A 27173-nucleotide genomic window follows, 5' to 3' on the forward strand; every position below is an offset into this window, starting at 1 on the left:
GAGGTTCCTTTCTGATAGTATTTTGTGGATGATATAATATTTCACTTTACCCTATTTCTAGTATTCTCTGGAAATTTTTTAATATAGTTTCCTGAAATTCGAAGTTCATATTCATCATTCACATTTTCCTGGAAGATTAAGAATTTTTAGTTAATTTCACTTGTAGAATCTCCAATTTTCTTCTGCTGTTATTTAATCATTTTGCCCTCCATTTTTATATTTTTGTCTTTCATCTGGTCTGTTCCATTTCATTGATTTATTAAGATTCTTATCTCATTATCCCAAGTTCCTTTTATATTCCTTTACTGATTTCATTTCTTCCTTCGTAGATAACATATCTTTGTGTCATCAAAAAGCAATAAAGATGCTATGTACTAGGCATTGTTTATCTTACTGAATTTATTAACCATTCTGGAGGTTCTTGTAATCATCTTATTTTTTATTCTGGGTTAGTGGTTGTATATTGTTCTCTCCTTTCAAAGACCTTCAAGATCTTACTTATATTCTCTTTCATTTTACTTGCTTACTAATTTTGTCAATTGCTTTGCTATATATTCTTTTTTCTGGAAGATGATTTTCCTCCATAAGAATATTTTTCTTTACTCACTTTTTTTTATCATCGTATTACATTATTTGACTCATTTGTTGTTATTTAGAAATTAGGAAAAGAACTGGACTGAGTCACGATCACCTACTCAAACAGTTACCAGAACTATTTTCTTTATTTCCAAAAAGTTCTTTCATATGTGGACTAGAGAAAAAGAAGAATACAAGCTCATATATGGGATTAAAATCTTTTATAGCTAGCCCAGATTTTTAGCAACTCTAAGTCAATACCATCTGACCATTCTTGGGAATCAAGGGAAGCCGTTTGGTCTTTATCCAGTTCTTTCCAATGGGCAAGTGTCCATATCAAGAGTCAAAACAGATGGCACCTTTGTTGACTATATTTGCTATGAGGTAAAGATCAATGGGTCTTACATACTTCACTGTTGCCCCACTGGGCTAGTAATCTCTCTAGTACTGGAACACACTGGCAAAGACATCTGTTTATGTTTATGGGTCAGATCTTGTTTGTTATAAATGTTTATTTCCAAAGTATACCCTTGATGTTTCTTAATGCCTACTATGTTGCCTGTAAGGTAGAAAACTAGGGAATGAGAAGAGTACTAGATTAAATTTAAAGTAGGCTTTTAATGTCACTATATCTTTTCTTCTGAAAATATCCTACAGAAAACTCTCTCTCCTGAAAATTCACTTATAGAAATGGAATTAAGCTTTCAGACAGTAAAAAACATAGAAGAAATATCTTAATAATGGTACAGGGAAATTATGAAGCAGGCAAATGTATTAGGAAAGCTAGAGAACAATTGAAAAAATTCTTAAGGCAAAAGAAAAAGACTGCTATGGATGGAACAAAAATAGGCTGATGCGTTTTGATTCAGCAAATAAGTAATATTTATTACATGCACAGCACTATGTTGATGATTGGATTATAATGGAAAAACTGAAAATTATGCTCATGAGCTTCAATTCTATATGGAGTGGTAGAACATGTATATCAGTAAGCAAAGTACAAGGAAAAATATACACATATACATACACACATATATTATACCATCTGACCTCTTACAATAGTACTGGTGAGAGATAGGTGGCTAAAATTAATTGTTGGATATATGAATAAAAATGTAGAATTATAATAAACAAAAATTGAATAGCCCTGGGAGTAAGGGAGAGAGAAAAGTAAAGGAATATTTTGAGGCTATGAATGTGGAAAAAGAATGAAAAGAAGAGATTGAGGATGAAGAGAAAGATTAGGTGGGAGTTCTAAAGGATTCGGTGAATAGGAAGAGAGAGAGGGGAGGAAAGGGAAGGGAGAGAGGCAGAGGTTGAAGCAGAGGCAGAAACGTCCTAAAGAGTAGAAGAATTGAATAGGATAGATACAAGAGCTACAGGGAGAAATTGGGCTTTTGGGAGGCAGGGTACTTCTGTGATAGTAATCCCAAGTCAATGGTTTTGGGGGAACAAGAATTGTAAAATTGGGAGCCAATTTAAATTCATTTTAATTCAATAATAACATTTACTGAGGACTTACTGTGTAGAATCTTATTCCAGGCCCTCCATGGAGAATAACAAAAAGAAGGAATTATTCTTTGTTGATCCTACAGAGGTTAACGTATAGCAGTTTAATTGACACTGGGTTACTTTGAAAATAACATCAAGCCTACAAAGCTTAGGTTTAAAGAATCATTAGGTTAAAGAATCAAAATGTACTTTGGGAAAGCAATAACCATTATCTAGGGCTATGGTTATTAATTTCTGCCTTTGAAGGTTCCTTTGAAATATATTCTTTGAGTTCTGTTCTGTTAATCCACATCAGAATTTTTCTTACCAAAAAGTTCCCTTTCAGTTAGCCTGAGTTATTTAAAAAATTTTTTTGAATGAGTAAAAATATTTTTGGAAATGTCCTCACTAGTCTGACACACCAAGCTTCCTTTAAAACGGAATGGGAGAGGATGCCTGTTTTATCTCTGAAGGGATGGAGACTTACTTTCTGCGTACTGGTGGAACCTCGGGGATTGCTTCCTATCTCTCCTCTTCATGGAACCTTTAAGCTGCGTTGAGCCTTCATCATGTCCATTTTTTGCTAGGCTAGGGGCACGTGCTTAAAAGTTCTCAAAAGGGTGGAGATGGTTTGCTGGAGAAGACAATACAAAATGGAATTGATGGCATTTTAGACAAAGTAATCTGGCTCTGGCTATGTGACATAACATTTTTGGTCCCATGTTACTGAATTTCAGCATTGGAGAGGCTTTGGGGGCCACCTAATAAGTCAGTGTCTGAACAAGAATCTTCCCTATAGAGGGCAGCTTAGTGGATAGAAAGAAAGGCAGGCTGAGAGATGGAAGGACCTTGGATTCAAATATGGCTTCAGATACTTCCTATCTGTGTAACATTGGGCAAATCACTTAACCTCCATTTTTCTGCCTTAGAAAAAATATAGAATATTTAAGATTAAAAGTAAGAGTTTTGAAAAACAAGAGAATCCTTCCTACAATATACCAGAGGCACAATCATCCAGGTTTTGCTTCAAGTCCTCTAGGGAGGGTCACCTCCCAAGGCGACTTATTCACCTTAGCCAGGTCCGAGTCTCAGGTCGGCTTGCTCTTCTCCCTTGATGTTGTAGCTCTAGTGACCTGTCCCTACCCACACCATTCTGAGACATAGATTTCCGAGTGTGCAACATTTTTTATAGATTGATTTTTCTGTCTTTTTTTCCCCTTGATGTATCCATTTTCTATATTTAAATGCCTGGAATTTGCAGTAATAAAATTTGCCTTTACTTTTATACTGGGGGATAAAAATCAACTATTTTGTAATTAGGGCTTCACCAAAGTTAGCACAATTATCCTGTACTAGATAGGATTCATACAAATTGAGTGGAAGCTCTTGTTTTAGCATTCTTGTCCTTGGTTGAAATGAGGAGGTCAGATTGAGAACAAAAAGGAAAAAAAGAAAGAAAAAAGGAAGGCAAAAAAAAGAATACTTTTAGGGGAATGTTTTCCTTGGAGATTAGAATAGTTCTATCAGTCTTATTCTAAGAAGGCAAAAGGAATTTTTAAAACTAATAAAAAGTAGAGCATCGGTTGAAATGGTCTTTTTTTTAGGTAGGTATTCAATTTTTCTGTGCCATCCATTGAGGTTACATAGGCACAAGCCTGAAAGCAGGGCACAAAAAGAGAATAGAAGTCTATTTCTTTTTTTTGTTATTGTTGCAGGGGGAGGGGGTTTACGGTGATTTTTATTTTATGATTCGTGTCATCAGGACAGAAAAGAGTGTTTGGAAAATCTAGATCTCATTCATGAGATGCCATTAAGTTTGGGTCATGAATAGCCATTTAGTATGGAATGTGCTTTGATAAATTTGTGGGGAAAATGTAAATGTGATCACTTCTCTTCAAATGGAGCTTAGGGAGTCCATTAGTCATTGTGTAAAAAGAGACCATTTGCTCTAAATTACTCCCAGAAAATGGAAGTGGGGGAAACTGATGAATGCTACTTGCCACAACAGTCATACTAAAAGCATCTATGGTGGTGCCACTGATGTCTTCGATGTCGAATAACAGAGGTGGAGGAGAAAATAATAGAAAGAAAAACGAATGTCTCTCCTAACCCCACGTCCAGTCTACTGTGGCGCAGTCCTGCTCAACAGAAATAGCTCCAAGCCAGGCAATGTGAGGCTGGGTCTCGGACCTTGTCGTCCTCAGACAGCTTCGCAAACTAGCATTTATATAACGATGTAAGGCTTATAAAATATTTTACAAATATTCCTTTTTTTATTTTCTCAGCAACCCTGGAAAATAGGTACTATTCTTGTTCCCATTTTATAGATGAGGAAGTTGAGGCAGATAGATCGTTAAGTGATTGGTCCAGGATCTCACAGCTACTAAGTCAAATTTGAACTCAGGTCTTCCTGACCAGGTCTAGAGATCTATCCGCTACCCAGCTAACTGCCTGCTAATTACTACTCCTTAGCAGTAACTTGGGCAGAATGTTAATTTAGTGTGTTTATATGGTCTCTGAAATGAACAGGCAAGATGTTAGCATTAAGTGGTTTTGAACAGGAGGAAGAATAATAGTAAATGACCATTTATAGATCGAGTGATATACAATAATACTTTTTCAAATCAACATTTCTTAAATGCCTACTATTTGCCAGACTCTGTGCAAAGCACGTGGTAATCATAACATAATATATAATTCATAAAAACATTTAGTAAGCACTGACTTTGCATTACTCTGGGGCAATTAGATGGTGCAGAAGATAAAGTGCCACGCCTGGAGTCAGAGCTGAGTTCAAATCCAACTTTAGGCACTTACCAGTGTGTGACCCTAGACAAGTCACTTAATCCTATTTGCCTCAGTTTCTTCATCTTTCAAATGAGCTGGCAAAGGAAATTGCAGACCACTCCAATATTTTTGTCAAGAAAACACCAGATGCCATCACAAAGAGTTGGGCAAGACTGAAAAATGACTGAATAACACAAAAAAAAATATTGGTTGTTGGTTCTGGGCTGGATCCTGATTATATAAAGAGAAGATGATTCAATAAAGAGAAGATGATTCAATTCCTGGAACATTCTAATAAGATGAGAGAACAAACAGAGAAATGGAGTCTAGAAAAGGGTGTTGTGGCCTGAGGAGTTACAAGGATGATGAATTGATGTCAAGTCAACATGCATTTATTATACACTTACGATGTGCTATATATTGTTCTAAGAAGGGGGAATATAAAGAAAGAGAACCCCATTCCTCCCAATAAAAATAGTCCCTAAGCTCAGGGAGAGCTAATAAGGAGACAACATGACACTTCTATGCACAAACAAAATATATGAAATTTAAACTAGAGATGACCTCCCAGGGAAGGGACTAAGATTAAGGAAGACTAAGAAAGGTTTATGGTGGAAAGTGAGACTTTAGAGGAAAGTCTCGGGAATTGGGAAATTAGGAAGCAGAAATGAGGGAGAATATTCCAGGGAATCAGCAGAGCCTTTTCAGAAAGAATTTTAGTATCCATGTATTAACTGTGTTCCTAGTTAGAGGTAGAAAGCTTGATAAAGGGAATATGTGATGCCAGGGTAGGTGACAAGATTGCCCCTCTGGATGGGATACAAAATATAATCTGGAATAGGGCTTTATAAATATAGTCAACGAGGTGAATTGATACTTACATATCAATGAAGAGAAAGTCAGCAACAGGCAAGTACTCCTGGAACTGAGTGGTGACTGCCCTGGGAACTTAGATCATGATTTCTGGAGGTCCCATCTGTTAGTGGCCACAGCAGGAAGGTTAGGAAAGCACTCCTAGAGGAGATGCTTAAGACATCCATAGGGATTAGGGGATCCCATCTGAGTCAGTGGAGACCCAGAGAGATTAATGAGCAAAGTCACACTGCTAGTAAGTGGTGAATCGGAATTCAAGCAGAGATGATCCAACAACAAATCTGACACTCTCTCCTCTCTTCCGAGGAGTCTCTTTCAATCTTGACTCTTTTTTTGTTGTTTGTTTGTTTGTTTGTTAGGTGACATAGTAGATAAGCTGTGAGTTCTAGGACTGGAATCAGAAAGAACTGCATTCAAATACAATTTAAAAAAAAAAACACTGAGTGCACCAATTGTGTGATTCTGAGCAACTCTTTTAGCCTCTAATTGCCTTAAATTTTCAACAGTAAGGGAGTGATAATAGCACTGACATCCTAGATTTGTTGTTTGGGTCAGATCCTGGCACATTTTAGGCGCATAATAAATGTTTATTTCTTTCATTCTGTAATGAATTTGAGTATACATGAAAATATATGTAGGATATATTCTAATATATTTAGAATTTGAAATTCAGGGTAGAGGATTCAGACACAAGGGATCTGAAAATAGATAAGTTGGGGGAACTCTTTGGGAGGAATGAAATGAATAAAAAAAAGGAAAATATTAGGATGGGTAAGGTTGCTCTGGAGATAAACGCTTAAAAGTTCCCAGAAAAAATGCACATCATGTAGAATTTGATTTGAACCTCAATGTCATGTTCAAGTATAGTTTCTTGGCTCATAATAAAGGTAGAAAAAGAGGGAAACCCAGGGCTCTGGCTGAGTGATTTTGATGTCATTCAGTTCATTTTCACAGTCCTGATGCATGATGGGAAATGACAGAACAAAGAGGTAAGCATCTTTGAACATCAGAGTCCATCTTTCTCACAGGAGGTGTAATACATGGGCAAGTCAAAGTGACTGACATTTTCTAAGAGAAGATTAAAAGGAAGATATGATTATTTTCCCAAATGTGGGATCATCTTTGTTATAATGCTTAAAAACATGGAGTTCCAGTGAATATTTTGGATCTGGTCCATTATAGGTCAATAATCTTTGGCTTATAGTCAAGAAGCAATGAAAGAGTGAGCATTTATTCAGTGTTTTCTCTATGGCAGGTTCTGTGTTGTGTGCTAGGATTAGGATAAAACACTTTTTTTCACCCAGAAAAGTCAACACCCATTCAAATACATGTTGCTTGAGACCCAAAGAACTTTGACAGAGAACAGGAAAAGGAGATGTTAAAAATCACATATCATGATATGCCCAGGTGAGATTGGTGTCATGTTCCAGAAGTTCTTTTGAAGTTTATTTGAAACCCTGAACACCATTTTTTTATGGAAACAATATTATAAATACTGCTTAGGTTAGTAGGACCAGTTCACAAAATTTTATTTTTACTCATAACATACTCAGAATAAGGTCAGAGCCCAAACTAGCCTGAGGCAAATGGGGCTTTGTTCTAGGTCACTGACATCCATGTGGGTGTTTTTTCTAAGGGCTATCCTAGGCTTCCTTCAGTGACTTCCCCCTCCCCCTCGTAGACTCCACTGGATCCTTTCTGTTTTGTCCTTCCCTTGGAGTCTACTTCCTCACCCTTCCCAATATCCTACATGCCATGGGACCTCTCCTCCCTTCAACCCTAACCAACAGTAAAACAGCACTTGGAATTGCACTTTTTTCCTGGGTTGCCACCTCAACCTACTGCATTTGCCTTAAATTGAAATATTCCTCATTAAGATTTTATGCATATAAAATAATCACTTATGCCTAGCCATTAATGCATACTAATATACTATTGGTTCTACATCAAAGACAAAAAAAAAATTCCTCCAAATTCCAATTGGGAAGGGTTAAGAACCCATATTGTTCTTCTTGTGGCATTGTCTAAGGGGAGGGAGCCACTGTCAGAGGTTTGGCAACTTTAAATGTCACCTGCCAAAAAGAAGGTACCATTTTATTTCATTGTAATAAAAGGCAGCTCTCTACAGGTACATGACTTATGTCAGAATGGGATTAATTCTAAATACTGCATTAAGTACTCTTTGGGTGGTTTTGTTTGCTTCAAGTTAGTGTTAGTTTTACTGAACTAATTATATATATTTTTAATTTTTTGTTAGAAGGGATAGCTGTCTAGATAGATAATTTCTCTCTACCTATTTGTAACAGCGGATGTATTATGTATATATATATGTATATGTATATATATGTTTGTGTTCTCTGTAGTACCTCTACGCAGTGGTTCCCAAACTTTTTTGGCCTACCGTCCCCTTTCCAGAAAAAATATTACTTAGTGCTCCCCATCACATTCTATCACCGCCCCTTTACAGTTATTCACCACCCCCCAATGCACCTGTGGCCATCACTGCCTCCCTGGATCGCTGCAGCACCCACCAGGGGGCGGTGGTGCCCACTTTGGGAATCACTACAGCTTATACCTGTATGATCTTAGAGCAAGCCACTTAACCTTGAGAAGCCTCAGTTTCCTAATTTATAAAATGAAGGGGTGCATCAGATGGCCATTAAAAATCTCTTTTAGTTTTAAGTCTATGATCTTCTTAATAAAATTTTAAAATAAATTGTAAGACTGAGTTTAGGGACAAAAGGGAGTTGCTTTAAGAGATAATACATGAAAATACTTCCTTGCAATCCACAGGAGAAAGAAATACTATGGACAAGTGATGTTTCAACCATGGGTGAGTGGTTGAAAATGGACGTGTCTGTCCCAGAGACCATAACTACATTTAAGGTACGAATGGGGAAATGGTCCATATGTATCTCTTTTAATAAAAATTTCCTATGCATTTTTGTTTTGACAACATGAAATTCTTTTTTCCTTATGAGTCTCAAAATTAAGAATGTAGCCAAGATGCTTCTTTCACTACTGAGGCCGATATGATGTGAGTAGAACAATTATTAAGTTGGACTGGCTTAATGGATGGAGTGAGGGCCTTGAAATCAGGAAAAACTGGGATCCCATCCTACCTCTGACACCCGATTTGTGATCCTGGGCAAATCTTAACCTCTCGATGTCTGAGATTTATTAGATCTGCATTGGCGGAAAGAGTTCCTATGCTCACAAAAGTGCACGTCTTTACTTGGACAGAGGATTGATAACATGGCTCTGCTCTCTCTCTATTCCCATAGTTCTCCTTTTCCCCAGCTTCAGGCAGTGCCTTTATTTACCACTCTGACATAGAGTTACATTGAACATTGAGACAGGCAGAGAAAAAAATTGTTATTTTGACTTTGCCTTCTTATTAGATGTGACAGTGTCATATATGTAGTCATTTTTATGTTGATGTGTCCATGGCCAGCTATGTAAATCTAGGACATGAATTACTGCTAAGTATAAAAAATTGAAGAGAAGCTACTAAAATTTTATATTCAACAGGGATTGAGATTATTAGCAAGGCTCCTCTATAATGGGGAAGCTCTTCGGGTTTGTTTGCATTTATTCTATCTGGAATGAATTAAAAAAGAAACAAGTATGGGTTGTGTCTATTTATACAGGGATATAATGATAAAGTTCTGGGGAAGATTTTTGCATTTGGATTATCTCCACCGAGCTTGTTGCTTTGTCCTCCAGACTTAGAGCTCTGCATTCCCAAATAAGAAACAGAACAAGATTTGTAGAGAAGGCGACATTTTACTCTTTGCATTCAACATTATACATAGGCTAGCTTGCCTGAACTATATCATTTTTACAGCAAACCCAGAAAAGTTCAGTATTTCTTTTAGCTTGTTACATTCACCTTTCCGCATCCCCCACACATTCTTATTTTTGTTTCCTGCTGACAGCTAGTTTTTACCCCCAAAGGCCCTGGTGTTACATTGGTTTGGGGATATCATTTACTGTATATCATTGAAGGATAAAATTTGAATGAAGTTTCAGATTCTAACTTACAGCAAAAAACAGACATAAATAGTTTGGTTGCTGGAACTGTCAAGTACTCGACACCAGGCCTGGTATGTAATAGGTGCTTAATTAATGCTATCTACTTTGACTTGTTAATCATATTGTTGTTTTTATGTACATTGGAAGATGCTTTTAGTTTCCAAACATTCATCATGCTCACTACACTTACCATTCCAGTAATGAAGAAATAGGATAATTTCTATAATCTAAATGTGATATCACATCAAATTTCAAAATCTAGGTTTCTTCATTACATGCTTGATTTCTTTTTTTTGCCCAAAGTTCAAGTAGAAACCCTGTATAATTATCAAAGGACATGATTTTAAGTGAAATTTTATTTTTCTAAAGATTTATTCCAAAATATTAGCATTCTAGTTGACTAGAGCATGCAGAATACTGTGGGTCTTGGAGTCACAATAACTCCAAGTGTCTTTGACACTTATTACCTGTGTAGCCATAGGAAAAATAAGTAATATCTTTAAGCCTGTTTCATCATTTCTAAAATGAAGAAGAAGAATGCCAGATGTAGCTGCCTCACAGAGATGTTTGCAGTGGCCTAAATTATTTAGTATATTTAATACATTTGGCAAACCTTGAAACATTAAATGACTATCAACTATTTTTTTTCTTGTATGAGATGTGATTTAGAGTTTACATTCCTTTGATTTTAGGTAAAGTATAAAGGTATATATCTATATATATAAATCTCTATAAATGTATATATTTTAATCTCCCTCCCTCTCCCTTTTTCTCTCTCCCTCTTCTTCTCTCTCTCTTTTCTCTCTCTCTCTCTCTTTCCCTTCCTCCCTCCATATATGTGTGTGTTTGTGTGTATATGGATAGATAGAAAAAGAAAGACTACATTGATCCTCAAAATTACCCTCAGGGGTGGGTCCTATTATTCTTTCTCTATCTGTCTCGTGTGTATATATGTATGTAGTTTTATATATATGTATGTATATATATACATTTTACATATATGTACATAATATATATGTAGTTTTTAATATCATTTGAATCTATATCTATATCTATATCTATATCTATACCTATACTCCCTGTTAAGAAACAGGAACTCATTCTTTGTAGATTGAGCTTTCTTTCACATTTTGTGAACCAATCAATAAGTATTTATTAAGCACCTACTATATGCCAGGCACTGTGCTAAGTGCTTTACAAATATTGTCTTATTCCTTTCTTACAACAGCCTTGTAAGGTAGGGTGCTGTTATTCTCCCCATTTTACTGTGAAGAAAACTGAGTTGAACATACATTAAGTAGCTTGTCCAGGGGCACACAGCTAGAAAGTGTTTGAGATTGGATTTGAACTCAGATTTTCTGGAGTCCAGACCCAGTGCTGAATGTGCCATGCCACTTAGCTGCTTAGGTGGCCCTGGGGACATAAGGATAAAGGAGGGGACAATTGTTACTTGAAAAATCTTTAATGAAGAAAATAAACACATGTAAAAATGAATACAACATCAGTACACAGGCCAATGTTTCATTTTTATTACTAACAGGCTGTGTTAGCACTTGTTCTCCATAAGCATTTTTAAGACTCATTTTATGTTTATTAAAATGTTTTAAAACTTGATTTCTTTAGTTTGTTTTTGAAGGGACTACACAAAGCAGGGAAGGATTTATCAGCTTAGACAGCCTCCAGGTCTATGCCTGTGAAGAGACACACAAAGCAAGCCCTTGTGGGGTGGAAGAATTCTCCTGTGCCAGTGGCCAGTGCATTCACTCTGGTTTGGAATGTGATTATCAGCAAGATTGTTCTGACCAAAGTGATGAAGATCCCTCAGCCTGCTGTAAGTGAATTCAAGGCTTGACTTTTTGTCAGTCATCTGTTGGCCATTTGCTCTGATTGTGATAATAGTTTGATCCATTAAAAATAGTTTTGGCTATAGGAAATCAGTATTTGTTCTTGTTAAAGCCATCCTTGCTTTGTAGGATGCCTCTCCAGTCTCCTTAGTTCCCACGCTCACTTGCTTCTTCATCCCAAGTGAAGATTACATCCATTCTTCTTGCTCAGCAGTTAACAGGAATAACATGGAGAAATGGAGGGCCAGCCTTGATGTCAGAAAGACCTGGAGGAGAGAAGGCTCCAGGTGGAGGTGTTAACTGTAATTAAATATTTAAAGAGTTGCTCTGTGGAGAAGGGATTCACTTTCTTCAGTTTGGCCCCTGGGGCAAAAGCAGAACCCCTTGGTAGAAGCTTTTGTTGTTGTTGTTCAGCCATTTCAACCTGGTCTGACTCTGTGTAACCCCATCTGGGTTTTCCTTAGCCAAGATACTGGAGTGGTTCGCCATTTCCTTCTCCAGCTCATTTTACAGATGAAGAAAAAAAAGGTAAACAAGGTGAAGTGACTGTCGCAAGGTCGCCTTTCTAGTAAGAGTCTGAAGCCAGATTAGAACTCAGGTGGATGAGTTTTCCTGTCTCCAGGCTCAATAGCCCATCCAATGAGCCACCAAGTTGCTTTGGTAGAAGCTGCAGAGAAGCATATTTAGGTTTGTTGTTGAAACAATTTCCCAGCCATTTGAGCTGTCCCAAAGTGGAATGGACTGTCCGAGATAGTGATGAGTTCTTATTCTGTGGCAGTCTTTTAGCAGAGAATGGATAACATTTGTTATGTCTGAGCAGGTTGGATGGTTGCTGAGTTCTCTTTCAACTCTCAAAATTACGTGATGCCATAATTTTGATGCTGACTACAAAGTCCTTAGTCAACGTTAGTCAACTCTTTAAGAGAATAAGGTATGGAAGAGTTGCTCATTTTCAACAGTGAAAGGAGTTTCCCACATTGATGAGAAACCTCTTCCTCGAATAAAAATGAATATGTTTCGTGTGTTCATATACGAAGGAAAAGGGGTTACTGGATGGGAGACAAACTGTCTCTTTCTTCAAAAATATGCAATGGGGGCTTCTATCTCTGCTCAGCCTGGTACATTCTACTTCCAGGCAAATTGGAAGTTAGCAGGTGGGACGACTTTATTTCAAGATAGTGAGAATAGCCCCAGAAATCCAACCGCCAGCTCTTCTCTATCGCCAACGACAGGCACCTACTGAGGTAGCATGGGCTCAGGGGGAGTTCTGAGCTGAGAGTCAAGAAATAGGAGTTCAAATCGTATCTCTAACATTTACTTACTGTGTGACCTGAGTCAAGGCACCTCACTCCCAAGTTCCATCGGCAACTCCCTAGAATAACTCCTAAGTTATAGAAATATTACATTTTACACAGTGGAATTTCTACACTGGGAGTTTCCCGTGCTGGTAAAATAATAATTCCTTTAACATATTTACAAGTGTGCTTGGTACTGCCATGGATTGGTTTCCAGTGGCCAGAGAAACCAGTATTCCTGAACTTTTATGAACCTTAATTGCCGTAATGCCAACCAGGTAGCATTCTTTCTATTGAAACATAATTATTTGAAAGCCTATATATGTCAAGCACCTGTAATTTTAATGGTTTCTAAACTCCCATTGTGGAAACTCATTCCCTTGGAGCAGTGTTTCCCAAACTGTTTTGGCCTACTGACCCCTTTCCAGAAAAAATATTACTTAGCCCCCTGGAAATTATTTTTTTAAATTTTAATAGTAATTAATAGGAAAGATAAATGCACCTGTGGCCATCACTGCCTCCCTGGATTGCTGCAGCACCCACCAGGGGGCGGTGGCGCCCACTTTGTGAATCACTGCCTTGGAGGAAGATGACAATGCATTCTGAATTTAAAGTCTCAGAGAGTTTACACTATTTGTGTAGCCACATTTGATTAGTCAGGGCCAGAGTAGAATTTGAAGGTGAGTTTTACAGACTCCAAGAATAGCATTTTGCATAATGATATCTTTTTTCTTACTTCAAGAAAATGTATGTTAATTTAAGACATCCATGGTGGGGTATATGATGTAATCTAGGAGCTTCTATCAAATCACTAAAATGCTTTTGGCTTCTTACAACCCAACGATTCAGCTTAAATGAATCTCTTGCCTCTGTCAGGCACAGTAGTTTTCATGAAAAAGTTGACATTTATTTTGCTGAGGTGGTTTTTAACTTAGTGAGATATCTTGTTGAACAAGAGATAAATATATTGCAACAAGGTAAATGCCAACTTTTAAATGAAAATTCCTGTGTACAGATGTTTTTAGTGATAGGAAAGAAGGGATAAGGCTAAGCACAAGAGAGAGGGTGGTGGGGACAAAAGAGGAGACGAGAGAGAGGACCCCACAGATGGTCAGCCTGTTGGGAAGCTGTAAGTAAATTTTAGTTCTTCTAATGACTGAGCTTGTTTGTTTTCAACCCCTTCATGCCAAAAAAAAAGCCTAAACCAGAAGTTAGTATAGCTGGAGTTATTTGGGGATTTTATGGGACATAGAGTGAAAGGTCAGAGCAAATTCTTGGCCTCCCTTGTCAGAATTAGATCTTTTAAAGTATGGGGTGAAATTCCTTATTTGTGAACAGATAGGATTCAGTGTCTGGGGCTCACTTCTCTTAGGGGAGTTCTCTTAAGGGAAATTCATCTTTCTGACAGTCTCCATCCTTAATACCGGGCATCAAAGACATTAGCATCACTTCCTTTTTCAATTAAGCATTTTGATTCATGTTTGTGTTCCTGTAATTAAAAAGTTTCCAAATGCTCGTTTTTTTCCTGATCAAAATTCCTTCCTAGTATATTGGTACATGTCTTACATTCTAATTTTGGACATGATCCCAGGCCTTTCTTTCAATAAGGTTCCTCCTGATACCCTCCTGGCATATCTCCAATACAATATCTCCTGATTCTCTGCTGGCATTTCTCCAGTACAGTTGAAAACAGAAGCAGCCATCTGTAACAGATAACAGATAGTGTTCTTTTCTAGGATTTAAATTTTCTATACAATGTGATTTTCTTTGACCAAAAGGAAAATAATCTTTTCTCTTAATTGCCACCAAATTTCTATAGTAGATGTAACATAAAAATATCACGATTTTTATGAATGTGTCATCAATTCTTTATATATTTTATCTCAACATTGACTATTTCATGCTAATAATTATATAGCTGTTATTCCACTGGGAGCATGTTATCCTTCACATAGCATAGAAGAAAGAAAATGTTAAAATATAAACTAGGAATACCACTTTAAAACATCTCAAATATAGCTTGCAAGTTTTCAAATTTACAAGTCACAGACATTTCTCAAAAATAATTCGCAGATAATGTGATTAAAAACATACTGAACCCCTTTCTTGAGTGCTTACAAATGAAATCTCTCGGTTGCTACATCTCTTTTGTGTGGTCTATCTAGCACTAAAAATATGCAATGTTAATTCATAAGATCATAATCAGCTATAGCTCTTCTGATTAAACAAAGTCAACAGAAAACAGATATTTTATATATATAAACCTATAAATAAATAAAGCTATAAATAAGTACATGTATATATACATTTATATATATATATGTGTGTGTGTGTGACCATATATGTAGATATATTTTTGTATATTGTATAGATACACCCCCTCATAAAAGTGCACACAAACACATACAGGAGTATACCTATTCTATTCAAGGAACCATACTAGGCTCTTGTCATATAAAGACAGTGATTAAAAAGTTACTACCAGAGACAGCTATTTGGCTCCAGTCCTCAAGACAGGGATTCCTGGATTCAAATTCTAGGTTCAATTCCTAGCTGTGTGACCTTGGTTGAGTCACTTAATGCCCATTGTGTGGCCTTTATCATTTTTCTAATTTGGTTACTTTTAGTATCAATTCTAAGAGAGAAGGTAAAGGTTAAAAAAAAAGTTGTCAATCTCTAAAAACCTTGTGTTTTACTAGGGAGGTAAATCTATGGAAGAGACAGCACAGGTTCTTTCCTCTTTCTTCAGAGAAATGCCTTTTCATGTGAATGATTCAAAAAATGTTCTCACATTTTAACACAAAATATTAATCAACCTGGCAATCACTAGGCCATGAGCTATGTGCTAGAGGCACAAAGAAAATGAAATAATATATTTAATAGTGTTAAAATAATAACTTTAAAAATGGTATATTTTTCAGTGTTCTTAATGAGTAAAAATATTTTAAAAGCTTACTTTTTCAGAGAGTATGTAACCTATAACCACTATTATCCATAATTTATTTTATTAGCTTGAGTTGCCACTTCCCCCAGCCCCGACAAAAAAAGCCTCAAAGAAACTCAGATAGAGATAACAAAGCATATGCTCTACTGCTAGGAAAGCCCCAAAGGGACTCCGAGGAGAACTTTTTTGCCATTATTTCAAACACAACTCTACTAAGCTTGGTTATTTCATTATCTAGTTAGCAGTATTTTGAAAGCAGCAGATTTGAAGGGCAGTTTTTCAGAATTCTTAAGAGTTAATTCACTGATTTCCAATAACACGTAGCTTGACAGAGAAAAAGAAGACAGAAAAATAATAAACACAAGAATAACAAAAGTAAAACAACCTGAGAATATTTAGTGTGGAGTAAGCAACCTGATACATTAATTTGATTCCTGAGGACAGCAGTAGAAAATGCCCGTGCCATCAAAAAGTGAATTTTGTTCAGTAGTTTTCTTTCTTTTTAAGAAGACACAGATCTGGATGGAGACTGTGTTGCCCTGGGAATGACAGTGCCCCAACTCTGCAACTCCCAACTACTCTTCTAGACTACCAGTACCCTTTCCAGTCTAGTCATCATAGTGAAAATCTAAGGAAGAAATTCATGTGGAGAAGAGGCCAACCTTCCCCCAACCACCAAGCAATTGCTATCCACAGGGGAAAGGCTAGTCCGCCTTGCCAAAGCAGCAAGGGAGAGACGGGATAAATCAAACAACCCGTCACCACCTGGAGCACCCAATCTTTTCAGACTCTATTGGAAATATCTCAGGACTCTTAACTGCAAATCCTTGGGAATAACAATTCATAAAGTTGTGTCTTTAGTCACCAAACAATTGCTTCTGCAAGTGTTAGTCATACTAACTGAAAACCCAGAGAGGAAAATTCTTGCCAGAAAAATCCTTTGGCCTATCCGAATCAGAAACGTACATGATTTTGATCATAAATGATATTAGAGACATGACCATCTACTCTGTAACTGCACCCTAAGAACCACAAGGCTTTCCCACCCAACTTGGAATTAAAATTGTCTCTATATGGTGTCTTCCTGTTAGAATGTGATTTCCTTGAGAGCAGAGACTATCTTACTATACTTGTATCCTGAGGCTTAAACAGTAGGCTTTGCATATAGCAAGCACTTAGTAAATGCTTTTTATTCATTCATCAGGAATATAATTTCAATTTTTTCAAAGTTTAAAAAGATATTTATAAGAACCATTTATCTAAAAAATCCATTAAGATAGAGTTCGATGTTTCTCAGCAATAATGAATAGAAGGGATTGCTGTATAATAGATTTGAAAGAGAATCCAAATGCTTAAATATAATCTGATTTCATCACTGTAGATATTCATTTAAGGGATTCAGATGGGCAACCAGCCCTCCTTACCTCTATCTTAGGAGGATCTTGATAATGTATTCCCAATGATTTACCTTGAAGAATCACTCAACAACTTGAAATGCTTCTTCATTTTATTTTGACTTCAAGAGGACACCAGGATAAAGGACCTCATCAGTGATCTTTGCTGACTTTTGCCACACGGGCAGTCCATCTTCTTTTTTGATTATACTTGACTTGGACAGAAGCTTTGCTCATACTCTTCTTTGTTCTAAATTGATGCCTGCTTACACACACTGTACACTTTTCATTCCCTTTTGTGTGAATAGTTGGCTAGATTTTTGAGTTGATAACTCTCATTGTGGGGAATCTGAAATATTTCCAGAGTTTGATGCACCCTAAGAAATTGCTTTTGCCACAATAGCATCTGAAAGACCCCACTATCTATAAAGAATGCCTCTACAAGTTGGACTCTCTACTATTTTCCCTGCTATGACAGCAGCAAATACATGCACTGAGCATAAATCTCCATTTTTATGCCTGACCTGCTAGGATTAAACAAAATTTATTTTTAAGAAATTTTAATAACTTTGCATAATTTGGATATATGGATGAGTAAGACCTTGTAAGAAAACCTTTTAAAGTGACATTTTATTTTCAGGAATCTAACTCTTTTTGACAGTCAACAAACAAATAGCACAATGGAATCTTGTATTTCTTTATCTTTTAATCATTCATGTGATAATGGAGATGGGATCTATTATGGAATATTACCTTTTTAATGGCTACTTGTATCCTTATTAAGGATTTTCAATTACAGCGTATGTTATTCACAACATTATGAAATCATTTAATCAACTTACAAAGTTTGTGGAGGAGGAGATACCAAAGACTGGACAATTTCATACCTTTTAAAAATCTCCTCCTGTCACAAGAAAAAGAAAGAGTGAAGAAAAAAGATTTAAAAAACACCTTATATTCATATACTGTTAAGCAAATATTAAGAAACCTCCATTCTGCCTCTCTTTGGTTTTACTATTGAACTTCATTTCTTTATATAATTTGTGGCATCTATTCAACATAGATAAATATATATTGAATTCCTCCATACACGTATAAGCATTGGATTATAGGATAATGGATATGGTACAAGCTATAGGAAATTCAGTTTTTTACTTTATTGGATTATAATCTGGTCTTGATTTTTACCATTTGAAGTTTTTTTCCTTTTGTTAGTATCAGTTAAACTATAAAAGATTATTAAAATGTTCATCCTGCACGCCAAAAATTTTAAAGCTCTGAATTGAATCCTCAACCTTTTAATTCTCCCCCCTACCCCACCAAGGTCCTTCTAGTTCACTGACATATAGAAAGTATGGATTTCATGGAATTTTAAAACTAAAAGAGACTACTAAAATATTCAATTAAACCGTATCTTATTAGAGAAATGGAAATTGAGGGCCATGCGTGGGCAAAGGGACTTGGCTAACATCACACAGCTAGTTACTGATAGACCTGGAATTAGAGTTCAAGTCTTTTGATTCTCAGGGCTCTGCTATAAGAAATAGTATCTTCAGTAATTTGTATTTGGCTATTTGTAAATAATTGAATGTGAGCTTCAGTAGAATAGAAGGAACAATACTTTGGGGGCAGAAGAACGCTGTATCTGATGCTTTCTAATTATAAGACACTGGTCATGTCATTTAACTCTTTTCTACCTCAATTTCCTTTAAATATTTATTTTAACTCACAGGATTAATGTGATACAAGAGCTTTTTTAAACCAGTGGTGTCAAACTCAAATAGAAACGGAGACCACAAACTATGTAGGAAAGATCTCTTTCACACATTGACTTAGTTTTTTTTTTTTAATTTTAAGCCCTTAACTTCTGTGTATTGACTTATAGGTGGAAGAGTGGTAAGATAGGCAATGGGGGGTCAAGTGACTTGCTTAGGGTCACACAGCTGGGAAGTGTCTGAGGCCGGATTTGAACCTAGGACCTCCCATCTCTAGGCTTGGCTCTCAATCCACTGAGCTACCCAGTTGCCCCTTGACTTAGTTTTGAAACATAATATTATTTATTTTTATTGTATTTTCATTTATTTCATTAAATACTTGCTGATCAATTTTAATCTGGCATGGACCACACTTAGGAGTGCCATGGTCTGCATGTTTCACACCTCTCTAATGTAATCCATTAAGAGCTACAGAAATGTAAACTACCATTATGTTTGTTACACATTCTCTTTGAGTGTGTTGTCATGAAAATTTTCCCTGCACAGTATCAAACTTTTCATTTTAAAACATAGGCTTTTGAAGGACAAAGGAAATTTCTATGTTTTGGTTTGCATAATATTGAGCACATGATAGGTACTCAACAAATATTAGCCAAAAATATTAGCAATCCATTTCTGTGCTAATTAGCCATTACCTATTTATTCCTGTCTCTTTTTATTATGCCATACCAAAATTCTTCACTGCTGAACTGGAAGCTTCATAAATATTTGAACATATTAGATTGGAGAGTATTTACCTCATCTGTAAAAATGAGGCTCCTTTTGCTCTACACATACAAAATTGGTTAAATAGACAGGATAAAGGATTATTGTAATCCATGAACATTGCTCATCATACTGATGAACCTGCAGTACACATTTTCTCAAATTATCAGTGGTGTTATGTCCTGTACTCTGATTATGGTTAGGGGAGTGTTTCACATAATTATAAACACTCAAAAATATTCAAAGGGACTTGATAATGAAGGCAGTAGGCTATTTGGACAGGAATAGAACATTCTCCAGCTTTTATTAATGTTTTAGCACCCAAAACTATTCTAGGGGGTTGAATGACTTAAGTTGCCAGAATCGATTTAACTCTCAACATTTTCTTCAAACTTGATCCAACTTTGATCACTATACCTTAACTTCCTGAGATAGGTAGGGGCTGGGAATTAAGGGAAGACACTTAACTCGGCTGATTGAGCTTAACTTATAATTTATGGCCCAGTCATTTTCTGGAATATTTATACTCAACTCAAACCTAAAACTTAAGAATGCACAAACTGTCATGGGGAAAGTCGACTGTTGGACAGACAATTAATTGCACTGTGCTACCTTATTTTCAGATCATTGGATGCTGATGGATTTCAAACATTAACTTTTACATTTGAAAGAACAGCAATGTTTTCTTTTCTTTGAAAAGTAAAATGATTGATATATGTGATGTTATAAAATGTTAATAGTGAGAGACTTTTGAAAATCCTTAATCCATGTTTCATTTGTAATAAAACAGGGTTTTTGGTTCTTGTTCCTATTTCTGCATGAGTATATATAGAATATAGGTAGTTGTATATGCATACATACCAATGGATGGTCTCTTTATAAGATGATGGGGATCATAGCTCTAGTCCTTTAGAGGTCATCTAGTCCAATTGCCTCATTTTACCCACGAGCAAACTGAATTTCAGAGTTATTAAGTGATTTTCCCAAGGTCCCACAACTAAGAGGTGGCAGTCATGATTTGGATTCAGGAGCTCTGTCATCAATTGTAGTGATCTCTCTACAGGCACCATCAAGAATGGGGATTTTCAGTACTTTGGTACATATCCATTTGAGCCCTATTTCTTCCTACCACTGGCCATCCATGATTTACTTCTGAGAGATGAGGAAGTGCTGGGTGGGTACTAGCAACAGGTAGGAGGGCTAGATTTTCCTGGATGTAGATTGGCTCCCATGGGGAAAAGTATTTTTTTTTAATTTTCCAGAAGGGTAAGTATACAAGTAGATTAGCAATCAGGAAAAAAAAATGTCCCTAATCAAAGGTCTAGTCCTGATTTCAGAGAGAAATTAGATCTTCAAAGCATTCTGCTCTGACAAAAGATCCACCTGAAGTTCTACATTTTTCTAATTCCTAAATGACTACAGAATTAGAATAGAACTTTTCTCTGGCTGCATTATTGGCCGAGAATAAGGACTTCTTAGAGGGAAGAAGTGCTAAGAGTGTCTTCCAGAGGGCTAATTACAAAGACTTGGGCAGCTGTCTAGGTGAGCCATGACTAATGCTTGCTAGCTGACCATCTCCAAGGCCCTATCTTGCTGCTCTTTGTGCAGACTAGGGGGCTTCTCCTTTGTAACGTAAACATTTTGGGGTGTGTGCATTTTGTCCACATATCCAGTGTGGAGAAAAGAAAGAGCCTGGGAAGTAGGAGATCCGTATTGAACAACGCTATTGATCTATATAGCATGGACATACCAGGGCTGGGTCTCCTCCCTTCTGACGAATACAGGGCAATCGAGCTGCTACTCATTTTGTTGCTTTGTAAATTTGTTTAGAGGAAGAAGATATACTTATGCATAAGTTAATAGAATCAAAACATAGCATTTGGGCATTTTCATCTTGTCTTATCAGATGACTGCCCAAGTAAGTACTGCAGCACCTAGAGGTCTGAGTATTTAATTAGCATACAGATAGCTTTAGCAGGATTATCCTTTGCATCTTCCTCTTTAATGTGTTAACAGTTGACATGTAACTAATGAGCTATCAGACCCAAAGCCTGGCCATTCCTATACAGAGAAATGTAAAAAGTCTTTAATGACCAAGATCTAGTGTACAGTGTTGGTGCATAAATGAAGAATGGGATATTGTTTTTGACGGAAAATTCATTTCCGTGGTAATGGGGTCTTCCTGGACTTCAGACTCCTTCTTTGCATGGTATCACTCACTGGGATCTAGTTGTGACTTTGGGTACCCCCATTAATAGCACCCCAGCATGGAACAACAGTGAATGCTGAGAGAAAGAGAGCATATTTTCTTTTTTTTTTTAATTTTTTTAATTTTTTAGAAAAAAATTTTCCAAGGTTACATGATTCATGTTCTTGCACTCTCTCCCCCCAAACCCCCCCCCCAGTAGCCGACGCACATTTCCCCTGGTTTCTTCCTGTGTCATCAATCACATGGCATACTTTCTTAACTCATCCTCACAACAATCATTGAAAAAAGGTTGATAATGTCATTTATTTTTTACAGATGAGCACATTATACAAGACAGAAGTCTTAAAGCAGTTTTTTCAAGGTCACAAAATTGGCAATGGATCTTGCTTTAAACAAGCTGATAAATGTATCAATGAGAGAGAACAGAGTCTAGACAGCTGAGATAGAGAAAAGCATCGAATGCCTTTCTTCTCCCAAACCTCCCTCTTTGTCTCTCATCTTCTTCTTTTCTCCATTCTTTTCTCCCTTCCTTCCTTTCCTCTGCAATTTTAGTGACTTTTTAATATTTTGTGTCTCAGTCATTTCCTTACAGTCAACTTTCCATTGTAAGAATAAAAGTAGGGGGCAGCTGAGTAGCTCAGTGGATTGAGAGTCAGGCCTAGAGATGGGAGGTTCTAGGTTCAAATCTGGCTTCAGACACTTCCCAGCTGTGTGACCCTGGGCAAGTCACTTGACCCCCATCGCTTACCCTTAGCACTCTTCCACTTAGGCACCAAAACACAGAAGTTAAGGGTTTAAAAAAAAAGAAATAAAAGAAATAAAAGGAGTTAATGAAAAGTGAATAGAGAAAATGGATTCTGGTAATGTATATTCCCAACATGTGATAGACATGATAGAATGGCTGCAATTTAGAGTGAAAAGAAATATGGGATTTAAAAGCTTAGTGTTTGGGTTTTTTTGTAAACTGAAGAAGCTTTATGGTGAAAGCTTTATTTAACTTTTAGCAGTACAGCCATGAAATACATAAATGTCTAATTTTGGAGAGATTTTGTTTTTCTTTTGTTTTGTAGAAAAGGCTTATTTTGAACAGTAGCTTTGAGCAGGGAACCAAGGATGCAAAAAAAAAAATAAAGGTATTTCAACACTACCTGTCAAAAAAATCACTAATCTATCTCTTATTACCATTTTATTTTTAAACCCTTAACTTCTACATTGGAATTGACACTAAATATTGGTTCTAAGGCTGAAGAGTGATAAAGCCTGAGCAATTGGGATTTAATGACTTGCCCTGGGTCACGCAGCTTGGAAGTCTCATAGGACAGATTTGAACCCAGATTTTCTTGACTCTATCCCTGGCTCTCTAGCCTTTGAGCTACCTAGCTGGCCTCTATCTTTTGAAGATTGGCCATCATGTTTACTTTGACTTATGAGCTAATCATGTACTCTAGGGCACCTAGGTGGTTCAGTGCACAAAAACTTGGGCACAGAGGCAAGAAGATTTGTCTCCGAGTTCAAATCTGGCCTAAGCACTTCCTAGCTATGTCACCCTGGATAGGTCACTTAATTCTGTTTGTCTCAGTTCTTCATCTGTAAAATGATCTGGAGAAGGAAATGGTATCTTTACTAAAAATGCCAAATGGGATCTCAAAGATTTGGATGTGACCAAAATGACTGATCAACAACAAAATCATGTGCCCTCTTTTTCCTGGCCTTTTCCAGACTTTGTCTTCTTTGTCTTCCTTATGCCCTCCAGAACCTGGCTGTTCAGTAGCTCAGTTATGGTGGTCCTTTGGTTAGGTGAGAACATAGAGAGGAACATGAATTATAAATATCCTCTAGAATCTATTTTCTTTTGGTGATAGAAAGAGAAGCCTTTACTAATATATTAATTTACATGCTGGAAAGAAAAATTTTGGGGGGGCATAATAAAAAAGTAGAAGGTTTAATTCACCCACAATTCCAATGGCACAAATTTAAAAAAAAACAACAACATACAAAGCTGTTAAACGAGAAAATAAAGAGAAGGAATCAGGAAGGGACCTACTTGGAATTAAATTTGTCTCTTGTTCCAATTTTTTTTCTCCCCACAACACTCAACAGGTTTATGGTTGGCAGGCAAATTGGTTACTCCCAGAAAAGCAGTAAAATTTCACCTAGTGTTATTGTATTAAAAAAAAACCCTAGCAGGTAGAATCCTGTGTGCCAGACTAGTGAATGGAAGAATTAAGAAGTGTTTACATGGTAAGCTTTGATGGATGTAGGGAAGACTAATTGTGATCCAAATAAAAAGAAACTGCTTTTTTCAAATTGGTATGATTCTATCTGTAAATGACCTGACTGTCTTGCACACTTAAAGATTTTATTTAACAATTAACTTAATGTTCCTCCATGTTTTGTCTTTTTTTTTAACCTGGACTCTAGCAAATTATACTCTGTGTAACTTTGAGTCTGGTTTTTGTGACTGGAAACCATTATGGACCAAGGAGTCGCACTGGAAAATATCGAAGGGACTCTCTCCCAGAGGATTTGAGCTTCCTCCTGCAGATCATACAACAAACAGTAAATATGGTAGGATTTTTACATTTTTCTTAATGCTGAACTGAAAGTTGTTGCTGAATTGAGTACTTTTCATCATGTACATGCAGAGTCATAATGGAAAAGTGGACCTTTATTTAAATTATGGCTCCCCACATTCATGAAAATCACCAATCTTAAATATTTTCAAGTATTTAACTAGTAGAAATATTTAAGTTAAACTTGGATTCTTCAGACCTCCTTAATCAATTTCTACAAGAACCAACAAACATATGTAAACTCACATCTCAGACATAATTTTCCTCAATATGTAGAATTCAATTAGGAAGAAATGTAATTTGTTATTTTTTAATTATAACTTTTTTTGTACTTTTTTTTGTACTTCTAAAACTTAAATAAAAGTTCATACAGATGAAGCTGGTATTGAAATTCTTTTAGTGGATTCAGATCATGAGATTTTGTTGAAGTTGCTTTGCAGAGCTACTCCAACCCTATAAAAATAAAGAAAATAGAGAACAATATTTTAGCACCATCTGTGTAACAACTCCTCAAGTTCTGGGATGTAATTAAGCCACTTTTCATCTTTTCTCCTTCTTGAACAACTTAACTCTTTTTAATCTGCCTATTTTAACTAAATCTATAATTTTTCCACAGTCCTCTGAAATGTTCTACTTAGCATCATAATAAGAGCTTATCCAATGCCAAATAAATGAAATAATCACTTAAACATCCCAATATCTTGTTCACTTTAAAAAAATAATGACACTAAATTGTAAATATTTTTAAGCTTGTGTTTCACTGACCTCCAAAAGTACTTGTACCTAGTTAACACCATTTTGATTTATTTCTCTTTGGTAATTTGTAAAGAAGAATGCCAAGAAATAGCAATTTTGACCTTAACATTAATGGCGGTCACTGTAGACTAAGAAAAAAAAACTGAAGGTCACTTCAGTCTGTTAGACTAATTCATTAAACTCTGTTAATTATGTAATGACAGAGTAAGTTCTTTGTCTTTGTTTTGGTGCCCATAAGCTTTATCTTGGCCCTGAGATTTTATGTTTGTGATAGCTGTGTTAAGAGGTAGAGATGGCGTTAAGGTTAAAGTTACTAATAGTTAATTATTTATGTCAGAAGAACATTTTATAGAGACTCAACATTGTCTACTTGAAGGAATGTTTCTCATATACGAAAACTGGTATTGTGATATGATGAACCAATAATTCTATATCCTCTGCAGGGAAAACAACATATACAAAATTGCATTCATCTATTCTTTCATGAGCAATTTTTCCAGTACTGCCAATCAGGGGACTAGGTGTGAGGGACAAAAAAAAAATCATAATTAAAATAGTTCCTACCTTAAGGAACTCCCATTTAAGTGGAGGAATCCATTTTTTGTAGTTTCTTTCTATTTTTCCTGATAAATATAGAAACACTTTTTGACAATTGTTTTGATATTTTAAAATTCAGATTTTCCCCTGCCTTCCCACCCCTCACCAGAATGATGAATAGTCTGATATAAGTTATATCCATACTTTCATGTCATATATATTTCCACATTTCTCATGGCATGAGAGGAGATATATAACACATACTATAGATATCTCATGAAGAAAACATTGGAAGTTGGCATGATTTGATCTGTGCTCAGAATCCAAAAGATCCTTGTCTGGCTGTATGGAGCATTTTCATAATCAATCCCTTGAACATGTGCTTTGCTAATAATGGCTAGTCCGTGACAAATTGATCATCAGATAATATTTCTATTACGATCTACATTGTACTCCTGGATCTGCTCACATCATTTTGATTCAGTTCATATAAGTTGTTCTCCATTTTTTGAACTAATCCTTTTGATTGTTCCTTATGACACAATAGTATTTCATTATAACCACAAACCACGACTTGTTCATTAACTCTCCAAGTGTTGGACAATGACTCAGTTTCCAAATCTTTGCCACCACAAAAAGAGCTGCTAAACTATTTTGGTACTGGAGGACCTTTCCTTTTATCTCTGATCTCTTTGGAATACAGACCTAGTAGTGGTATTGCTGGGTCAAAGGGTGTTCATAATTTTGTGGCCCTTTGAGCCTGGTTTCATATATTCATAGAATTTAATGAGGAAAAGGTAATCAAGAGAACACTGACAGCTAGGAGGTCAAGAAAGGCTTCCTGTAGGAGTTGGGAGCTTTCTTAAACCTTGAGGATTTCCATTGGTTGGCTTGAGGAAGGACTCAATTCTAGGAGTGTCAAACTCCTTGGGAAAAAACATGGAGATTGGAGATCATTCTAAGTTCAAATTTGAACCATCCAGTTAATCAGCAAACATTTTTTAAAAATTTACTCTGTGTTTAGCACTGTGCTCAGTCTTGGGGATACAAAGGAAAGCAAAAAGAGTTCCTGCCCTGAAAGAAACACACATAAGACACATTCTGATGTGGAGAGATAAGAAGTAAATAACTAGGTACATATCTACACATCTGTATCTGTAGATATGTACCTAGTTTTATATATATATATATGTATATATATATACATATATATATGTGTGTGTGTGTATGTATATAGTTATTTATATATATTAAATATAACAAGTTATTTGTATATATTTATAAATATTTATAGAGAAACAGGGACAGACAGAGACAGAGAGAGGAAGAGAATATGAAAAAGTAAGAAACTGACATTTAAGGGGCCCAAGAAACACCAG

The 27173-nt window shown here is 36.2% G+C and overlaps 1 protein-coding gene across 1 annotated transcript in view; it reads left to right on the forward strand.

Moving 5' to 3' along the window:
- The window catches only part of MALRD1 (MAM and LDL receptor class A domain containing 1), an 892965-nt gene that overhangs the window by 92515 nt on the left and 773277 nt on the right, over positions 1-27173 (forward strand). The window contains 4 exon segments of the mRNA XM_044678926.1: positions 8521-8613; positions 11386-11593; positions 24350-24501; positions 24504-24563. Of these exon segments, the coding sequence (XP_044534861.1) occupies positions 8521-8613; positions 11386-11593; positions 24350-24501; positions 24504-24563 (513 nt within the window).

Source organism: Gracilinanus agilis, chromosome 5, assembly GCF_016433145.1.
Source record: "Gracilinanus agilis isolate LMUSP501 chromosome 5, AgileGrace, whole genome shotgun sequence".
Lineage (NCBI taxonomy): Eukaryota > Metazoa > Chordata > Mammalia > Didelphimorphia > Didelphidae > Gracilinanus > Gracilinanus agilis.